This window comes from Salmo salar, chromosome 12, assembly GCF_965601325.2.
Source record: "Salmo salar chromosome 12, fSalSal1, whole genome shotgun sequence".
Taxonomy (NCBI): domain Eukaryota; kingdom Metazoa; phylum Chordata; class Actinopteri; order Salmoniformes; family Salmonidae; genus Salmo; species Salmo salar.
Window position 1 is genome coordinate 35,481,382 of NC_138302.1, and position 18,715 is coordinate 35,500,096.

General features: G+C 44.0%; 2 protein-coding genes and 4 non-coding genes across 6 annotated transcripts; 4 read left to right on the top strand and 2 right to left on the bottom strand.

Moving 5' to 3' along the window:
* Nucleotides 1–803: 803 nt before the first annotated feature.
* LOC106564870 (UPF0450 protein C17orf58 homolog) lies at nucleotides 804–10,608 on the bottom strand. Its single transcript, XM_014131348.3, has 5 exons — nucleotides 10,480–10,608; nucleotides 6,600–7,232; nucleotides 6,062–6,148; nucleotides 5,483–5,674; nucleotides 804–4,185 (listed from the first exon to the last, which is right to left on the bottom strand). Exons 1-5 carry the CDS (start codon nucleotides 10,541–10,543, stop codon nucleotides 3,998–4,000), a joined length of 1,164 nt encoding a protein of 387 aa, XP_013986823.1. The 5' UTR covers nucleotides 10,544–10,608; the 3' UTR covers nucleotides 804–3,997.
* A 2,626-nt stretch (nucleotides 10,609–13,234) lies between these two features.
* trnar-ccg (transfer RNA arginine (anticodon CCG)) lies at nucleotides 13,235–13,307 on the bottom strand. The gene has a single exon. It is a non-coding gene; the product is annotated as a tRNA-Arg (tRNA).
* Nucleotides 13,308–13,585: 278 nt separating this feature from the next.
* LOC106564868 (importin subunit alpha-1) lies at nucleotides 13,586–18,451 on the top strand. The gene is made up of 11 exons (XM_014131346.3): nucleotides 13,586–13,664; nucleotides 13,980–14,096; nucleotides 14,212–14,352; nucleotides 14,635–14,723; nucleotides 14,835–15,103; nucleotides 15,523–15,617; nucleotides 15,875–16,138; nucleotides 16,459–16,692; nucleotides 17,217–17,399; nucleotides 17,803–17,952; nucleotides 18,242–18,451. Exons 2-11 carry the CDS (start codon nucleotides 14,031–14,033, stop codon nucleotides 18,329–18,331), a joined length of 1,581 nt encoding a protein of 526 aa, XP_013986821.1. The 5' UTR covers nucleotides 13,586–13,664; nucleotides 13,980–14,030; the 3' UTR covers nucleotides 18,332–18,451.
* Nucleotides 15,122–15,249, top strand: LOC123725762 (small nucleolar RNA SNORA71). Its single transcript, XR_006758276.1, has one exon. It is a non-coding gene; the product is annotated as a small nucleolar RNA SNORA71 (small nucleolar RNA).
* Nucleotides 16,200–16,334, top strand: LOC123725798 (small nucleolar RNA SNORA84). Its single transcript, XR_006758311.1, has one exon. It is a non-coding gene; the product is annotated as a small nucleolar RNA SNORA84 (small nucleolar RNA).
* On the top strand, nucleotides 17,550–17,684 carry LOC123725797 (small nucleolar RNA SNORA84). Its single transcript, XR_006758310.1, has one exon. It is a non-coding gene; the product is annotated as a small nucleolar RNA SNORA84 (small nucleolar RNA).
* Nucleotides 18,452–18,715: the final 264 nt, after the last annotated feature.

The window sequence follows — 18,715 nt, forward strand, 5'->3', positions numbered from 1 at the left end:
CTATTATCAACAATGGACTAATGAAACAAATACCAAAAAAGAGTTTTCCTTTAACCTTACCCTCTCACCGAAGACACACACACACCCCTCCCTCTCTCCCTTCTTCACGCTCCCCCTTCACTCCAAACCCCTAACTGAATCCAGAGCTTTGCATGGATACCAAATGGACTACAGATGACCACAGGTCCCATCAATTCCTCTCTCACTGTGGCTTGGGGCTGGAACTCTCGCTCTCTCTGTCACACAGGAAGGAACTAGGACAAATTCCCACCTCTTCCCCCATCCCAACCCCTTATCCCTATTCTTCTCCATAAGGAATGTTGTCCCACTGTGATGGTAGCCGAGATGCGAGCGAGCTCCCATTTCCTGCCCGACTGCATCTGTTCCCTCCAGCTCTGTTCCCAGATGGACTTCAAAGCATGGGAACGGCTTGGTTCAAAAATCATTCCCGAGGCCAGACGGAGCCCCTATTACACCCCAATTATGACCCTGTTTTTGGGCACTTAATCGCCAGGGGTTATCATCAGGATTGAAACAGTATTTTTAACTATACACTCCAGTTCAAATCTGTGTGCACCATACATAGAGATCCTATAATTCACTAGAGAGGCTGATGTCATAGACCCTCAAAATTCCAGAATGTGTTCATTATGGCAGCCATCTTGGTCAGGAATGAATCCAAAAGTGATTATATATGTAATTCTGTGGTGCCATTCAAGAATGTGTGTTTGCAAGGCTTTGGCTGAGTGTTAGCTCCCATCGATAACACATGAATAAGACCCACAGACAACACCGACACCCAATGAGTAAAAAACAAATACATCTTTATTAGTTCCATGTAGTATGAGATGAGATATGCGAACACAGTGCAAACCTTTTGGCTTTTCTCTCCTTTTAAGAATGATCATAGTCAAAGATGACAGGCCAGACCAAGGGTCTGTGGCCTGGATGTCTATCTTATCATGCATTCAAAGTTTTCCCTCAGGAATGGAGAGAGCCCAGGGTCTCTCTTTCTCTCCCAGGGTCTCTTTCTTTCTTGATGTGTGTACATACAGTGCCTTCAGAAATATTCACATCCCTTGGCTTTTTCCACATTTTGTTGTGTTACAGCCTGAATTTAAAATTGATTATATTGAGATTTTGTGTCACTGAGCTACACACAATACCCCATAATGTAAAAGTGGAATTTTGTTTGTAGAAATTTTTTTTAATTAATAAAAAATGAAAAGCTGAAATGTCTTGAGTCAATAAGTATTCAACCCCTTTGTTATGGCAGGCATAAATAAGTTCAGGAGTAAAAATGTGTATTACAAATCACATAAGTTGCATGGACTCATTCAGTTTTCAATAATAGTGGTTAACATTCTTTTTGAATGACTACCCAATCTCTGTAGCCCACACATAAAATTATCTGTTAGGTACCTCAGTTGAGTAGTGAATTTCAAGCACAGATTCAACCACAGACCAGGGAGGTTTTCCAATGTCTCTCAGAGAAGGCCACCGATTGGTAGATGTGTAAAGAATAATACAAAATTAAGCAGATGCTGAATATCCCTTTGAGCATGGTGAAGTTATTCATTAGGTTTTGGAAGATGCATCAATACACTCAGTCACTACAAAGATGCAGGTGTCCTTCCTAACTCAGTTGCAAGAGAGGAAGAAAACTGCTCAGGGATTTCACCATGATGCCATTGCTGATTTTAAAACAGTTACAGAGTTTAATGTTTGTGATAGAAGAAAACTGAGGATGGATCAACAACTTTTTGTCCTGAATACAAAGCGTTATGTTTGGGGCAAATCCAACACAACACATCACTAAGAACCACTCTTCATATTTTCAGGCATGGTGGTGGCTGCATCATTTTATGGGTATGTTTGTCATCAGCAAGGACTCAGCAGTGTTTATGGATAAAAAATAAACGGAGTACAGCTAAGCACAGGCAAAATCCTAGAGGAAAACCTGGTTCAGTCTGCTTTCCAACAGACACTGGGAGACACATTCACCTTTCAGCAGGACAATAACCTAAAACTCAAGGCCAAATATACACTGGAGTTGCTTACCAAGACGACATTGAATATTCCTGAGTGGCCTAGTTACAGTTTTGACTTAAATCGGCTTGAAAATCTATGGCAAGACTTGAAAATGGCTTTCTAACAATGATCAACAACCAACTTGACAGAGCTTGAAGAATGTTACCAAGAATAATGGGCAAATATTGTACAATCCAGGTGTGCAAAGCTCTTAGAGACTCACCTACAGACTCACAGCTGTGACCTCTTCCAAATGTGTTTCTAACATGTATTGTCTATGGGGCGGTGAATACTTACCTAATCAAGATATATTCGTATTTTATTTTTCATAACTTTGTAATAAATATTCACATTTTTCTTCCACATTACAGAGTATTTTGTGTTGATCGTTGACCAAAAATGACAATTAAATCCATTTGAATCCCAAAGTGAGGAAAAAGTCAAGGGGTGTGAATACTTTCTGAAGGCACTGTAACCTTCTTTCTCTTCTTTCTTTTTCGCCTTCCCTCCTCCTCCCTCTCTCCTTCCTCTCTCCTTCCCTTTGCCACTCTCAAATGTCTCCTTTGAACTTTGTCCGCATCGGATGTGGGTGCGTGTGTGTGTTTGCGTGCATGAGCAAATAAGGGTCAGAGGCGGCATTAGCTTTCACCTCACCATCTCCAAAGAGAGCCGGCAAGGAGAGCCACACTTTTCTGAATCCGTGTGTCCAGGTGCCCTGGGGATCAGATTCCCGCGATTAGATGTACAAAAACACTCACTAATACCATCAGGTTCCCTTATGAAGTCTGTTTTCTCCGTCGGATATTTCAACATGTACACATCTTTAACATTAGAAGAATTTGTTTATTTTTGTCTCTTTTCTCAACTTTTCCCTCCTCTGGGGTTTGTTGTTGATGCTGCTTTTCCAGTCTTACATCCCCACCCCCCTCTTCTCTTTCACATACAGTAAAAGTGCATTTCCTGCAATCAAATGACAGGAACAAAACAGTGTGAAGATGAGACAGCTTTTCTTACAGGCATAAATAGGAGTTTGCTGATATTGTATAGGAAGTCAATAGGAAGTCCTTTAAAGTTTCCTACCAAGTTCTAAAGGCGAAATGTAATTGGACTCTTGCCATTGGAGAAGCACCAGTGTGCAACTAGATCGGGATAACCTGGAACAAGCCAATTGGAGATGCGTGTGTGTGCGTGTGTGTGTGTGTGTGTGTGTGTTCGCATGAATAGTGGGGCTGGAGTTGGCAGTCTTCCTCCCTCAGGGCAAATATGGGCTTCATTCACATGCTCGGACAACATCTTCAAACGTGGACACGGGACAACCAAAACATTCTGATGAAAAGTTGTGTTACATCGAATTAGCCAATGAAAAATGTCCTCTACCTAAATTATTCCATTGAACCAGAACTCTGGCTTCGCTGGCAGAATATTTCAATCGTAAATTAAACCAATAAGAGGGAGGCACTGATCTGACCGATTCATGTACCAGACATGAATAAATGATCATTTTAAGTACTACGACATCTTAATAAATGAGTATAGAAGACTTATGAACATTGAGATATACTAGAGAGCTCATCTTTTACCTTTGTTAAGTGTGCCCTCTATCCAACTAAATGCTCATGCACAATAATAGAGAGCAACAGTAGGAGGAAATCTGATGGGGCAGCACTTCAAGCAGAGGTTTAAAGACGAGAACCTTTGATATAGACTCCACTTGTGTCTTCTATCAAAGAGGACGCAACGCTACAAGGTAAAGACTGTACAGGCAGACAAGCAAAAACATAACGACTCAACCTGGATTATGATACAAACAAGTGCAGGAGGTCCATGCCGGAAAAAACAACAACATCTTGGCCTCATCCATCTACGTCTTTGCTGAAATGCTGTAGGGTTATAGGTCACAGTCACTTCATCTTGACGGCTGCAATGTCTTTTCCACCGCTGCAGGGGGCGATAGTGTGTTTTGGTTTCACCTACACTTGGAGCGGGTAGCCTCCAGGGCTTTCTGGTGTCTCCTCTTGTTGAAGCGCTTGACGTAGTTGTTGCTGCGCAGGAGGCCGTCCCCTGGCTTCAGTTTGCCCCCCAGCAGGGCCAGAAGGTCATTGGGGAGGTGGCGCCTCCGGTGGTAGATCTGGCCCATTACAATGTACCGGCTACCTATAGAATAGCATTGGGGCAAGAGAGGGTGTCAGTGAATTCATTAGCAGTATTTGGTCTCTCTGCTCAACTGGTAGACATGAGTTCAGTACCATTGACTATACTAGCATACCACATAGCATGGAGAAATGTATTGGGAATCCATTATAAGTAATATGCTAGTGTTGATATCAGAACGTTGCCATGGTGGCACCTTATATCCCTCAAATTCAAAACTGGACCGCAAAGTCAGTTCCACTGCTTTTTTTTCATTGTTCCTCTCTAATCAGGGACACCAGGTGGGTGCAATTAATGATCACATAGAACAGAAAACCAGCAGTACTTCAGACCTCCAGGATAGGATTTGAATAATCCTGCCCTATATGGTCTACTACTGCACCATATAGGGCAGGAGAGATCCATCCTGTAGGTTTTCACTCCAACCCTGCTCCTCGAGAGCTACCATCCTGTAGGTTTTCACTCCAACCCTGCTCCTCGAGAGCTACCATCCTGTAAGTTCACTCCAACCCTGCTCCTCGAGAGCTACCATCCTGTAGGTTTTCACTCCAACCCTGCTCCTCGAGAGCTACCATCCTGTAGGTTTTCACTCCAACCCTGTTCCTGGAGAGATACCATCCTGTAGGTTTTCACTCCAACCCTGCTCCTAGAGAGCTACCATCCTGTAGGTTTTCACTCCAACCCTGATCCTAGAGAGCTACCATCCTGTAGGTTTTCACTCCAACCCTGCTCCTAGAGAGATACCATCCTGTAAGTTCACTCCAACCCTGCTCCTAGAGAGATACCATCCTGTAAGTTCACTCCAACCCTGCTCCTAGAGAGCTACCATCCTGTAGGTTTTCACTCCAACCCTGCTCCTAGAGAGATCCATCCTGTAGGTTTTCACTCCAACCCTGCTCCTCGAGAGCTACCATCCTGTAGGTTTTCACACCAACCCTAATCTAGTGCACCTGATTCTAATAATTAGCTGGTTGATGAACTGAATCAGGTTAGTTATGTAACCTTTATTTAACTAAGCAAGTCAGTTAAGGATAAATTATTATTTACAATGACGGCCTACCAATGACAGCCTACTGTCGTTCTACCTCTGTTAAGGGGAAGAACGACAGATTTTTACCTTGGAGATTCAACCCTGCAACCTTTTGGTTACATCCCCTACGCTCTAACCACTATCCTACCTGCCGCCCCAGTTACCACTGGGTTGGAGGGTAGCTCTCCAGGAACAGGGTTGGAGAGCCTTGATTTAGGGGATAGGGTGCTATTTGGGATGCATTTATTGGTTCCTTAAGTTGACACTTACCTAGTTTGATGTCAGGACAAGGCTTGCTACATTTGTAGGTGTCCAGGACTAGGAGACGCACTTTGAGAAAGAAGCTGTCTGGAGTGACGTAGAGACGGCTCATCTTGTAGAAGCCATCGCTGCTCACCATCAGTGTGATGAGTCTAATGCCCTTACGCACCATGTCTATGTCATGAACGATCCCATTGACGGCTGAAATTTAAAGAGTAAATGGTCAAATTAAAGTAAAGGTCATTGTTTGGAACTCTAAAGTGGATAGTAGCACAGAGCACTCATAGGTACAGATCTCGGATCAGCAAAATTGACCCAAGAGCAACGTTTTGGGGCAACTTCACCCTGCACCATGGTGAGAAAACTCTACATGACCAAAGGGAATGTCTGTCAATCCAGTCTAAACTACAGCATGATTGGCAGGTTGCAAATAGACTACACCAGACATTGTGTCATGCCCTTATTTTGTCCCCTTTTCCCATCCCTTCACTTCCCTTACAATCTTCATGGAGAGATCACTTGAAGATGGTGGCCAGGCCATCCCTCTCACTCTCATTCAATAGTCTAACCTCGTTCACACACACTCACCAAATTCACTGTAGCAGTAATGCTCTCTCTCCTCCTTCTCCTTCCTGCACTCACTCATGCAGACAGCCTCATGAGTGAAGTCAGACTCTGCGAGACAGGGAGACAAAGAGAAAGGAGGAGGGAGACGGAGATGAGAAGAAGGAGAGAGAGTGATCGACCTTGCCTTGCCTGCTTGTGTGGAGCCAGACTTCATTCCAGTGTCATTCGTAGGACCAGGGTTGTCATTACAGAACCCAGGCATCGCATTCCGCAGGAGGGGGCTCCACGTTCCCCATCCTCCCCGCTCCGGTCTCACCCCTTAATTACTGCATCATAACTGATCTCACTTAGGCATATTTAGCATTGCTATTATGACCTCTCACCCCCCCCCCCCCCCCCCCCCAAGACTTCGCACAAAGGGACACATTCAATCCAGATGTAGGCAGCAATTTGTGGCTGGAGAGGTAATTAGCTAACTATCCCGGAATCGCAGCAGTCTCACTGTCACGACTCCCTTTATACCATACATAGTGTGAGGGTGTAGTGTCACTTTCCATACCTCGTTTCAGGATGTCGAAGTGGTAGAGCAGGCTGGAGGAGCGACGGTTGAGGAGCACAGATGAGCGGCTGTTATTCCGGTTGGCGCCGCCGGACTGGTACAGACTGGACTTCCCTCCAGGGCGGTTCTCCTCCGGGTCCAGCTTTCTGGTTGGGGGGTCCCTGCGAGGGGAGGTGGCTGGGTGAATGTGGGGGTGGCCCCTGGGTCTGGAGTTTGGGTGACTGTCCGGGTCAATCTGCGGGGGGTTGTTGAAGTTAGTGTGGGGGTCTCGGTAAGGGTCCACGTTTACTTTTTGTGTGCGGTTGGTAGCAGCGGTCAGTGGCGTTTTGGGAAGTGCTAGACTCGCTTCGCCGCGGTTCTTCTCGCTGTTGTGCTCGATCAGGCGGTCATTTTTAGGGCCCTTCTTGCTCTTGTTGTGGGGGCCAGGGCGAGGGTCACTGTGCTTGGGCCAGACCCCAGAGGGAAGGGGGTGGAGGGCGTACTTAGGGTCCCCGGCTTTGCTGCTCTTTTCCAGGGGCTCGTTGATGGTGAGAGAGGGGTCTTTGGCCCCTAGCCTTGTGCTCTGGTTCTGGCCAGGGTCGGGTAAAACACTCTGGCCCTTCTCAGGGGGGGTGCTGATCACGGAGAACAGCTCTGGATAAAGCAGGCAAGGACAGTTACAGCCAGCAGTATATTATAACTTTATAATATCAATGGCCCCTATATCATACCTCCATCATATAAGGTTCTGAGTACAGTTGACTGTGGCAGCGTAGCCTAGTGGTTAGAGTGTTGGACTAGTAACCGAAAGGTTGCAAGATCAAATCCCTGAGCTGACAAGGTACAAATCTGTCGTTCTGCCCCTGAACAAGGCAGTTAACCCACTGTTCCTAGGCCATCATTGAAAATAAGAATTTGTTCTTAACTGACTTGCCTAGTTAAATAAATATAAGCAATAGCTTGAGACTATCAATATTTTTTTAACTGTCAGAGCTGGGTAAAAAAAGTATTCCAGTTCTCTGCCCCTTCCACTTAGAATAAACTACAAAAGGGCATGAAATTACAGGAGCATGTCTCCTTGAATGTGTTTAAAGCTAGGGTAAAAACTATGGTGGTCAATGAAGTGAGGGGCTGTCAATGTTCTGACCCCAGGATGCACCACACCTCCCCAAAGTATCTTACCTGCTCAATCTTTAAATTGATGTTTTTAAACTGTAATGCTTTGCGTTTTATTATGTTGTAAACGTGTGGTGATATTTGGCCAGGTCTCTTGTAAAAGAGATATTTCATCTCAATAAGACTAACCTGGTAACATAAAATAAGAGTGTGGGCACTGAACTAAAGCATGCTAAATGCACTGAACTAAAGCATGCTAAATGCACTGAACTAAAGCATGCTAAATGCACTGAACTAAAGCATGCTAAATGCACTGAACTAAAGCATGCTAAATGCACTGAACTAAAGCATGCTAAATGCACTGAACTAAAGCATGCTAAATGCACTGAACTAAAGCATGCTAAATGCACTGCACATATTCTATTCAATTGTGTTTTTCTGTTTGTTTTATGTATTCACCATATAATCTAATCTATTGATATTACATAGTCATAATATAAAGACATTTATAAAGACATTATAAAGACATTTTCATCCAGATCTTATAAGTACGCCTATATAGTCTTACTGTCAGCACACAAGCCAAACACTTAAAAGTAAAGCAAAACATTCACAGGGTAATCATTGTAGCCTCAATGAACAAAATCGACATTATGGGGTGTCAGGTAGCCAGGAGGTAGCAGTTAAGCGCGTTGGTCCAGTAATTGAAAGATCACTGATTCGAATCCTCGAGCCGACTAGGTGAAACATCTGTTTATGTGCCCTTGAGCAAGGCACTTCACCCTAATTGCTCCTGTAAATCACTCTGGATAAGAGCGTCTGCTAAATGACGTAAATGTCTAGTGGCAGTATGCTTTGTAATTCGAACTAGCTGTAACTGCCTGACACCGATAGTTGTCAGATTAGGAGAATGTCACTCTTTTTGTGAACTCCAGCTTTATGATATGCACATTTCAGATGATTATATTGTTGCAAAGTAGCCTATACAAATATTTAATTAGATATGTCCGAGATTTAAATTATAGGCTTATATTTGTGAAAGAGAAAAAATATATCAATCATAAAATGTACTTTCATTCCAAACATAAATATACATAAAGTCCTGCCATCCAGGAACTCATATCAAGCCCTGTCAAAGGAAGGCCCGAAAAATGACCAACGACTCAAGCCACTCAAGCCATAGACTGTTCATTATGCTACCGTCCGGCAAACGGTACCAGAGCATCAGCTCTCTGACCAACAGGCACCGAGGCAGCTTCTGCCCTACGCCATAAGACTGCTAAATAGCCAGACTGTTAAATAGTAAATTAAGGATACCCAAACTACCTGCACTGACTAACATGCACTGACTGACCCTACGCACACTCATTAGATGTTATATACCCACACCATTAACACACTCACTCACACACACACACACACTACACTGTCACTCCCACACAAAACCCTAACATACACACACACACGCATACTAACACAACACAAACACACAGACACACGCACACACTCACAGACACTTTTACACTCATAATTTGCTGCTGCTATTCTTTTCTTTATTTTACTCTTATTATTATCTATCCTGATGCCTAGTCACTTTACCCTGACTTCATGTGCAGACATTATCAACCTCAAATACCTCGTACCGCTCTCTGCACATAGATCTGGTAGGCTACTGGTACTCCCTGTATATAGCTCCACATTGATCTGGTACTCCCTGTATATAGCTCCACATTGATCTGGTACTGGTACTCCCTGTATATAGCTCCACATTGATCTGGTACTGGTACTCCCTGTATATAGCTCCACATTGATCTGGTGCTGGTACTCCCTGTATATAGCTCCACATTGATCTGGTGCTGGTACTCCCTGTATATAGCTTCACATTGATCTGGTACTGGTACTCCCTGTATATAGCTCCACATTGATCTGGTGCTGGTACTCCCTGTATATAGCTCCACATTGATCTGGTGCTGGTACTCCCTGTATATAGCTCCACATTGATCTGGTACTGGTACTCCCTGTATATAGCTCCACATTGATCTGGTACTGGTACTCCCTGTATATTGCTCTACATTGATCTGGTGCTGGTACTCCCTGTATATAGCTCCACATTGATCTGGTGCTGGTACTCCCTGTATATAGCTCCACATTGATCTGGTGCTGGTACTCCCTGTATATAGCTCCACATTGATCTGGTGCTGGTACTCCCTGTATATAGCTTCACATTGATCTGGTACTGGTACTCCCTGTATATAGCTCCACATTGATCTGGTGCTGGGTACTCCCTGTATATAGCTTCACATTGATCTGGTGCTGGTACTCCCTGTATATAGCTTCACATTGATCTGGTGCTGGTACTCCCTGTATATAGCTCCATTCTTGTGTATTTTATTTTATTCCTCGTGTTAGTTACTATTTTTTATTATTATTTTTAAACTGCATCATTTGGGAAAGGTTCGTAAGCAAGCATTTAGTCATGTCTATTACATCAGTTGTATTCGGCGCATGTGATAAATAAATAAAATGTCGATTTGATAAGCCAATATATCTATTTATTTATTGCACCTCTGAGAAAATGCTTTAAAAATCTCCATGTCATCACATTTACAATAGATACAAAAAAAAAGTTTCAAAGTGTATTGATTTTAAAACTTGCTATTTCCTAATTGATCTTCTGATCTACAATAATACTGTCACCATTCTTCACCATTCTTCTCCTTAAAATGTAACATGTAAATGTAATAAGACATAGTTGGAAAGCAGCAAGAATTGTTACCCGACTTACCATTGTCCTCCGCTTCAGAAAAGGTAAACGCAAGTACCAGCAGGAGTAGAATAATCACTGTCATCCTGAAAAGTACTATTGGACCAACTTCGAAGTCTGCTGGAGTGTCTCTGGATTCCTGAGGTTTATATGCCTCCAGCCTGGAATGGAAGGCGTGTCACTCCGACGCAGAGGTAAACAGAGTGACATCAGAGACACTTCATTCATGAAGCCATAGAGGTCCGATTAAATTCCTAATTCTATGCCCTTCGGTATTTAGTAGGCTACTGTGTGTGGGGCATTTAAAAAAAACGTGGCCCAGATTTTAGCCTTCAATTCCACTAATTACTGATGATAGTGATTATTAGTGATTACGGATTGTGATAGGCTGTTGCATTTGACCAGTAATTTTAAAAAAAGTAACACGGTGTTAAAGTTCACTGTTAGTGATTGTTACGTAAATTACATCTGAAAAGTACCAGTGGCCTGGTTTTGGTCCTCAACACAGATGATCCATTATATTGGCCAGATACTCTAGTACCCGCTCTAACAGTGAAAATAAATGTCTTCGAAAATGGGAGGCAGTCTGGAGGCGACAAGATCAGTTGGGACAGATTCGCGTGTGAACGTTTCCACTAGTTACTTCAGCCACAAAGTCAAAATATGTCTATAGTAAATATTCATGAAAACAAAAATTAGCTTTTTGGTCTTAATTTAAGATGAGGGTTAGGCATAAGGTTAGCACTGTGGTTATGGTTAGGTTTAAAATAATATTTTAAAAAGAGACATTTTAGAAATTGGCGTGTTTATGACTTTGTGGCTGTAGTAACTAGTGACGACCAGGCACAACTCCGATATAAAGTGTTTTTTTTTTCAAAGTTGCCGAGATGTGAAGTGTCCTACTTATATCAGTACACCCGTAACAACGTAACCATTACGAAACGTATATTCGATCAAATAATCCACTCGTAGCAAATAAGACATTACATTTTTTGTTAACCAAATTCGACACTCATTGACCTCCATACAAAAACTCCTCGGTTGGTGAGAGAAAAAAACGCCACCTGCTGGAAAAGACAGATTTTGGGCCCAATTATCCCTCTCGCTTCGCCTCTTCCTCTCTGCCCAAACTGAGAGCCGGTCCGCTAGATCCATGGACCAGTCAGACACGGGTGCCGGCCCGCATAGATGGAAACAGAAAAGTATGTGCCTGTTGGGTGAAACACCGGGATAAATACTGTATGAAAATGCGTCAAGTAATTGTTTCTGATTTATTCTGTTAAATGCTCTTCAACTAAGCTTTCCTAGTGTTCAACAAGCTTTCTCTACCCTTAACCTTGTTCTGAACACCTCCAAAACAAAGGTCATGTGGTTTGGTAAGAAGAATGCCCCTCTCCCCACAGGTGTTATTACTACCTCTGAGGGTTTAGAGGTTGATGTAGTCACCTCATACAAGTACTTGGGAGTATGGTTAGACGGTGTACTGTCCTTCTCTCAGCACATATCAAAGCTTCAGGCTAAAGTTACATCTAGACTTGGTTTCCTCTATCGTAATCGCACTTCTTTCACCCCAGCTGTCAAACGCACCCTGATTCAGATGACCATCCTACCCATGCTAGATTACGGATACACAATGTATAGATCGGCAGGTAAGGGTGCTCTCGAGCGGCTAGATGTTCTTTACCATTCGGCCATCAGATTTGCCACCAATGCTCTTTATAGGACACATCACTGCACTCTATACTCCTCTATAACCTGGTATTCTCCGTATACCCGTCGCAAGACCAACTGGTTGACGCTTATTTATAAAACCCTCTTAGGCCTCACTCCTCCCTATCTGGGATATCTACTGCAGCCCTCATCCTCCACATACAACACCCGTTCTGCCAGTCACTTTCTGTTAAAGGTCCCCAAAGCACACACATCCATGGGTCGCTCCTCATTTCAGTTCGCTGCAGCTGGCGACTGGAACGAGCTGCAACAAACACTCAAACTGGACAGCTTTATCGCAATCTCTTCATTCCAAGACTCAATCATGGACACTCTTACTGACAGTTGTGGCTGCTTTGTGTGATGCATTGTTGTCTCTACCTTCTTGCCCTTTGTGCTGTTGTCTGTGCCCACTAATGTTTTTACCATGTTTTGTGCTGCTGCCATGTTGTGTTGCTACCATGCTATGTTGTCATGTGTTGCTGCCTTGCTATGATGTTGTCTTAGGCCTCTCTTTATATAGTGCTGTGTTGTCTCTCTTGTTGTGATGTGTGTTTTGTCTTATATTTATATTGTATTTATTTTGTATTTTTAATCCTAGGCCCCCGTCCCCGCAGGAGGCCTTTTACCTTTTGGTAGGCCGTCATTGTAAATAAGAATGTGTTCTTAACTGACTTGCCTAGTTAAATAAAGGTTAAATGAATAATACAATTCTGTTTGACACTGTGAATGTGTAGCCTATACCGGTAAAAGTCATACGCGTAGAACCACTGCCCCCTTTTGGACACAATGTTACAAACTGTGAGGCGACGCTTGGATGCTCGTGGTATTGCAGATTTCTAACATTTGTATTAAAGTCGTGATTAAACCTTATGTATGTGATTGATTTGTATGGTACATTTTCGTGGGTCAAGGCTCCATAGCTTACGTGTGACATTTGCAAATGCACTCACATTTTTGAGACAAATTGTTGTCGGAGTGCATTCCTCCGGTTTTATAATCCATGTAGCTATTATCAATCATTTCTTATTTTCTATGTCATTTCACATAAAACGGAAGCTAAATACGACCCAGATGGGACTCGAACCCACAATCCCCAGCTCCGGAGGCTGATGCCTTATCCATTAGGCCACTGGGTCATCACGTTCCGAGTTAGCACAGGCACAATTTATAACTTCGAAAACATGACGATAAATGAGTGGAAAGTCCTATATAATTGTTATATTTGATTTCATGATCAACATATTTGCTACCAGGTTTAGCTAAACTACTGTGCTCTGCGACATTTCGCAGGCAAATTTTGTCACATTTTCTGAAAAGCTGTAGTATCGTCTCGCGATAGCAGTGCATCACCACAAGTGACTCTTTCCGACTTTTTCAAAAAGGGGCCAATGAAGAGGTGCTTTGACTCGAATGGGCCAATCACAGATCGAGAAAGACGGAAATTTAAATGCGGTCTCACGTTTGACGTCATTGCTAGTAAGAACAAGAACAAGGTGAGTGCGGTCCTTATGCTTTTGTTAGTTATGGTTTATTTTAATGGTTATACTATTGTAGTTACTGGGTGCATTCGATATAAATGATATGCGTTAATATATTGTTAAATTATTACTGGTTTTCTGGTGTACTGGTTATGACTAAATGGTAAATTTAAGCGGTTTCAACCGGCCACATGGTGGTCTACGTTAGATTATATATAGTTCGCCGGGCAGCAGGAAAGCGAAACTGTCTTACTAGATAGAAAAACGTTGGTTATTTTATTTAAAACGGGCACATAGGTAACATTTAAAAATTTTCCCCCGTCACGTTAGTGATCAACATTACAGTGAAATCATCACCTTGTTCAATAAGCAACGAAAACAATGTCGACAACTGCGAACGACGCCGATCGTATCACCCAATTCAAAAACAAGGGAAAAGATACCAACGTAAGTTGATATCGCCTTTGATGCCTAATCTTGATTGATTAGTCAACCATTAACACCTAGTTTACAGTTTTGCCATTTGTCTAGTACCATGCTACTTGACACTGTTCATCTGCAGGAATTAAGGCGCAGAAGAGTCGAAGTCAACGTCGAACTTCGAAAGGCGAAGAAAGATGACCAGCTTCTCAAAAGAAGGAACGTCAGTATCTGCCCAGATGAGCCTACGTCTCCACTCCAAGAGAAGGACCAAAATGCACAGGTAATATTTTCTATCCATACTATAACTACCCTGATTTGAAACTCAACCGGGCAATGGCAAGCTTTGGATTATGACGTTGTACAGGCCATCAACAAAGGGTGAGCAAGCGAAAGATGTCCCTCTTCCCAATAGATTGATTTGGTGCCTTTCTGTCCTCTACTCTAAGAGGCCTGTTAGCTATCGCCTATATTCAGTCACTTTTTTTCCATTGACACGCATGCAGACGCTCCACAGATGGCATGCCAGGTCATGTAATTGTGTAATCCTGCCATGTTTCCATAGCCTGCACAGCACTGGACAGTTGAGGAGATTGTGGCTGGTGTAAATAGCCAAAGCCTAGATCATCAGGTGCAGGCTACCCAGGCAGCCAGGTAAGTCACTAAGCTTTCCACTGGAAACCGGTGTTGGCTAATCACTGTTTCTGTTCTGACTGTAGGCCTTGTCCGCCCCTAACCATTTGACCTGGCCTTCTTCCACCACAGGAAGCTGTTGTCCAGAGAGCGGCACCCTCCCATTGATCGCATCATCGACGCCGGGCTCATCTCAAACTTTGTCCACTTCCTGAGCCTGGCTGAGTGTCCTCCCATACAGTTCGAGGCGGCCTGGGCCCTGACCAACATCGCCTCTGGCAATTCAGACCAAACCACCGCAGTGGTGAACGGAGGAGCCATCTCCGCCTTCATCAGCCTGGTGATGTCCCCGCACCCCCACATCAGCGAGCAGGCCGTCTGGGCCCTGGGCAACATCGCTGGTATGACAAAGCACACTTACCTGTATCGAAAGTGACTATGGCATGACTGTTACCGTTGTCATTGATAGTACAGGAACAGTGATCTGAAAGCTTTTCCCGTGTTTGTTGGAATAACTGTTCCTGTCAAACCCTGTGTCTTTCAAACATCTTTACGCCGGCGCAACTTTAGTGTGACACTCCATGTTTGTTACCCCAGAAATGCTGATAAAGATTATTGCTACCAGGCAGGTAACAATATCAATTTTTATCAGTATTTCTCTTTTGAAAATACTACTACTTGAACATATGTTAGTTCAATATACCTTTTGCAATAAGCCTCCACTCTGTGGTTATATGCCAGGTCCACTCTGGTTGTATGCCAGGTCAACGGTCTTCTGTGACCACGTTTTTGACATGGCCTGATTCCTCCTCTTCCTTAGGTGATGGCTCCACCTACAGGGACTTGGTCATTAAACACGGCGCCATTGAGCCCCTCCTGACTCTGCTGACCGCCCCTGACCTGTCTGTGTTTTCTGTAAGTTTACATATAATGATAAAAGCTCTGGGTTGTTGTGGAATTCGTTAGCAAGTGCTGTGGGAAATTCCACTCATCGGCTATTTTTCATGGTGGTTCTCGTAAAATAGGTGTGGTTGATTTAGGATGTTGCGCTATATAAAGTGCTTTAGCTTTCTCAGCTTTGCTCATTACCTCAATTTGATGCATCCATATATCTAAATATAGCTGGTAACGATGTGGCATATTGATCTCTAACACCTCCCTGCTCCTTCCAGTCTGGTTACCTGAGGAATGTGACATGGACCCTGTCTAACCTCTGTCGGAACAAGAACCCTGCCCCGCCATTGGCGGCCGTGCAGCTACTGCTGCCCACGCTGGTGCGACTGCTCCACCATGACGACAAGGAGGTGCTGGCCGACACCTGCTGGGCCGTGTCCTACCTGACGGACGGCCCTAACGAGCGCATCGAAGTGGTGGTGCAGGCCGGCCTGGTGCCCCGTCTCGTCCAGCTGCTCACCTCCGGAGAGCTCACCATCGTGGTACGTCCCTTTGCCACGGATACTACGCTTTCCATTTTTGATTGCACCTGTACAGTGGTCTGCCTAGTGGTTCCTAGAGACAGCTGGCCCGTGCTGATCTGTGGGTTTTGATTGACGGGCAAATATTAATCTCTGCGATTTATGCATGGGAGCTACCACTCCAAGTAACTTCCATAGCCCGGTTGTTGAGACATTCCAAGTTACTGATGAAAGCCTGTTGTCCAGAATTCCAATAGTTTAGGTACTCCTGTTGTCAGACATGTCAATTGTGTAGCTTGCATCCAAATCCTGCCCCCCCCCTTTATTTGCCCTCTTCCCAGACTCCCTCTCTGCGGTCGCTGGGCAACATCGTGACTGGCACAGATGAGCAGACGCAGTGTGTGCTGAACTCGGGCGCTCTGACAATGTTCCCTGCGCTGCTCCGCCACCATAAGTCCAACATCCAGAAGGAGGCGGCCTGGACCCTGTCCAACGTCACGGCTGGCAAGGACACCCAGATCCAGGAAGTCATCAACGCCGGCCTCGTTCCATTGCTGGTGGACATCCTCAAAAAGGTACGATAAGGGTTCATGGATTGTTTATTAGGGGGCAAACCATTTAGGGGCTAGTATGCATTAAGGGCTGATGGACTAGATTAATTTTTCCTTTTAGGACCTGATCCTAGACGATTGCTACATGCAGCCCCAGATTTGACCTCCCCCGTTCGACTTTTCTTCAGTTTCATGCCTACTGATCTTATGCTTGGTTTCTTTTCTGCTGCTCCACAAACATCTGCCCATAGAGATTGATAGAGGCCTCTAGTGGCCAAAATGATGTTAGCATGGGCAGTGCCATTGAGGCCTTCCACCATATGAATGTACCCAACTGTTGGGACTTCATTGGCTGATCTCTCCTGGTTAACCTGTTGGAGTCATGTCCAACTGGTCAGCCAATCATGAAGGAAATTGACTGCTCCAAAATTGTTATTGCCTCAATGGTGTTGACCATGCTGTCGTAGACACTATAATGGCACAAATATAAACATGAGTCCCCTAGTTAGCTCTATGACCTTGCCTCATTTGTCTTTTCCTTCAACCAGGGAGACTACAAGACCCAGAAGGAGGCAGTGTGGGCCATCACCAACTACACCAGCGGGGGGACAGTGGATCAGGTGATCTACTTGGTACAGGCCAATGTGCTGGAGCCCCTGCTCAACCTACTCTCTGCCAAGGACAGCAAGACCATCCTGGTCATTCTGGATGCCATAACCAACATCTTCCTGGTAAGTTCATTTCTGGTCTGTTAGAAGAACCAATGGGTAGAGCTTAAGTCATGACACAAACATTATGACGGTCAAGATGTCCCTCTTACAACTCAGAATTCTATTAGTAACACATTATGGTTAATGAGCACCCTGTAACACTGACAGTTTGCCTTGTGGTTCCTAGAGACAGCTGGACTGTGCTGATCTGTGGGTTTTGATTGACTGGCAAATATTAATCTCTGCAATTTATGCATGGGAGCTACCACTCCAAGTAACTTCCATAGCCCGGTTGTTGAGACATTCATGTTTAGCATTGATTTGCTATTTTCAAATTTGATTATATGTTATGTTTATTGATTTAAAAAATTAGAAATGGATACAGTGGATTCATGTGTGTAAAAACCCATACTAAATGTCTTAGGCAGGAGAGAAGATTGGGGAGGTGGAGAAGCTGTGTGAGATGATCGAGGAGTGTGGCGGCCTGGACAAGATCGAGGCGCTGCAGTCCCACGAGAATGAGATGGTCTACAAGGCCTCTCTCAACCTCATCGAGAAGTACTTCTCTGGCGAGGTGAGACCTTTACCAAGCAATGACTAAGTCCAAATACACTTATGTCCTCTTTAGCTTGTCTCACCTCTTTCAGGTCCATTCATGGGTGACGCGGCTGATTGTAATCAAAAGGAGACATTGACCATGAGCTGGGTTTTATTTTATACATCTGACTTTGTGCATCTTACTGTGACTCTAAAGGGCGTCGGGTGTTATTAGTAGAGAACAGCTCTGTTGAGTGAAACTCGGCCATGGTGGATGAAGTTGCCATTTTAAACTATTCTGGTGACACCATCTGTCTTGCTTTCAGGATGAGGAGGATGACTCTGTTGCTCCAGAAATCACAACTGACGGCTACGCCTTCCAAATTCCTGAGAACCAAAGCACTTTCAACTTTTAAATGTTCTTGATTCCTGTATGTCTTTTATGTGTACTGTAGTCCCTCACAATTTCACAAGTGTACATAAGTACAGGCGCTTCCTTGTTCTACTACAACCTGTAAATAAACTTTAATACAAAATTGGGTGGTTTTTGGTAAGCTTGACGCTTCCAGTACAGAAGAGTAATGAAATAATTTAAAATTGAGTTTCTGGTGGTCTGTATACTTCAGTGCCCAGCTTTTTAAACATGGATAAAGTATGTTCAATTAGGTATTCCCAGGCTGTTCCTTCAGAGCTAAATGGTGTAACTAGCACAAGCAGCTGTTGGGGGGGGGGGGGGTTGTGTGTGAGGTGAGAACACCAGGCAGAGCCATGAGGTTAAGTCGTGGCATTAACCTACAGTC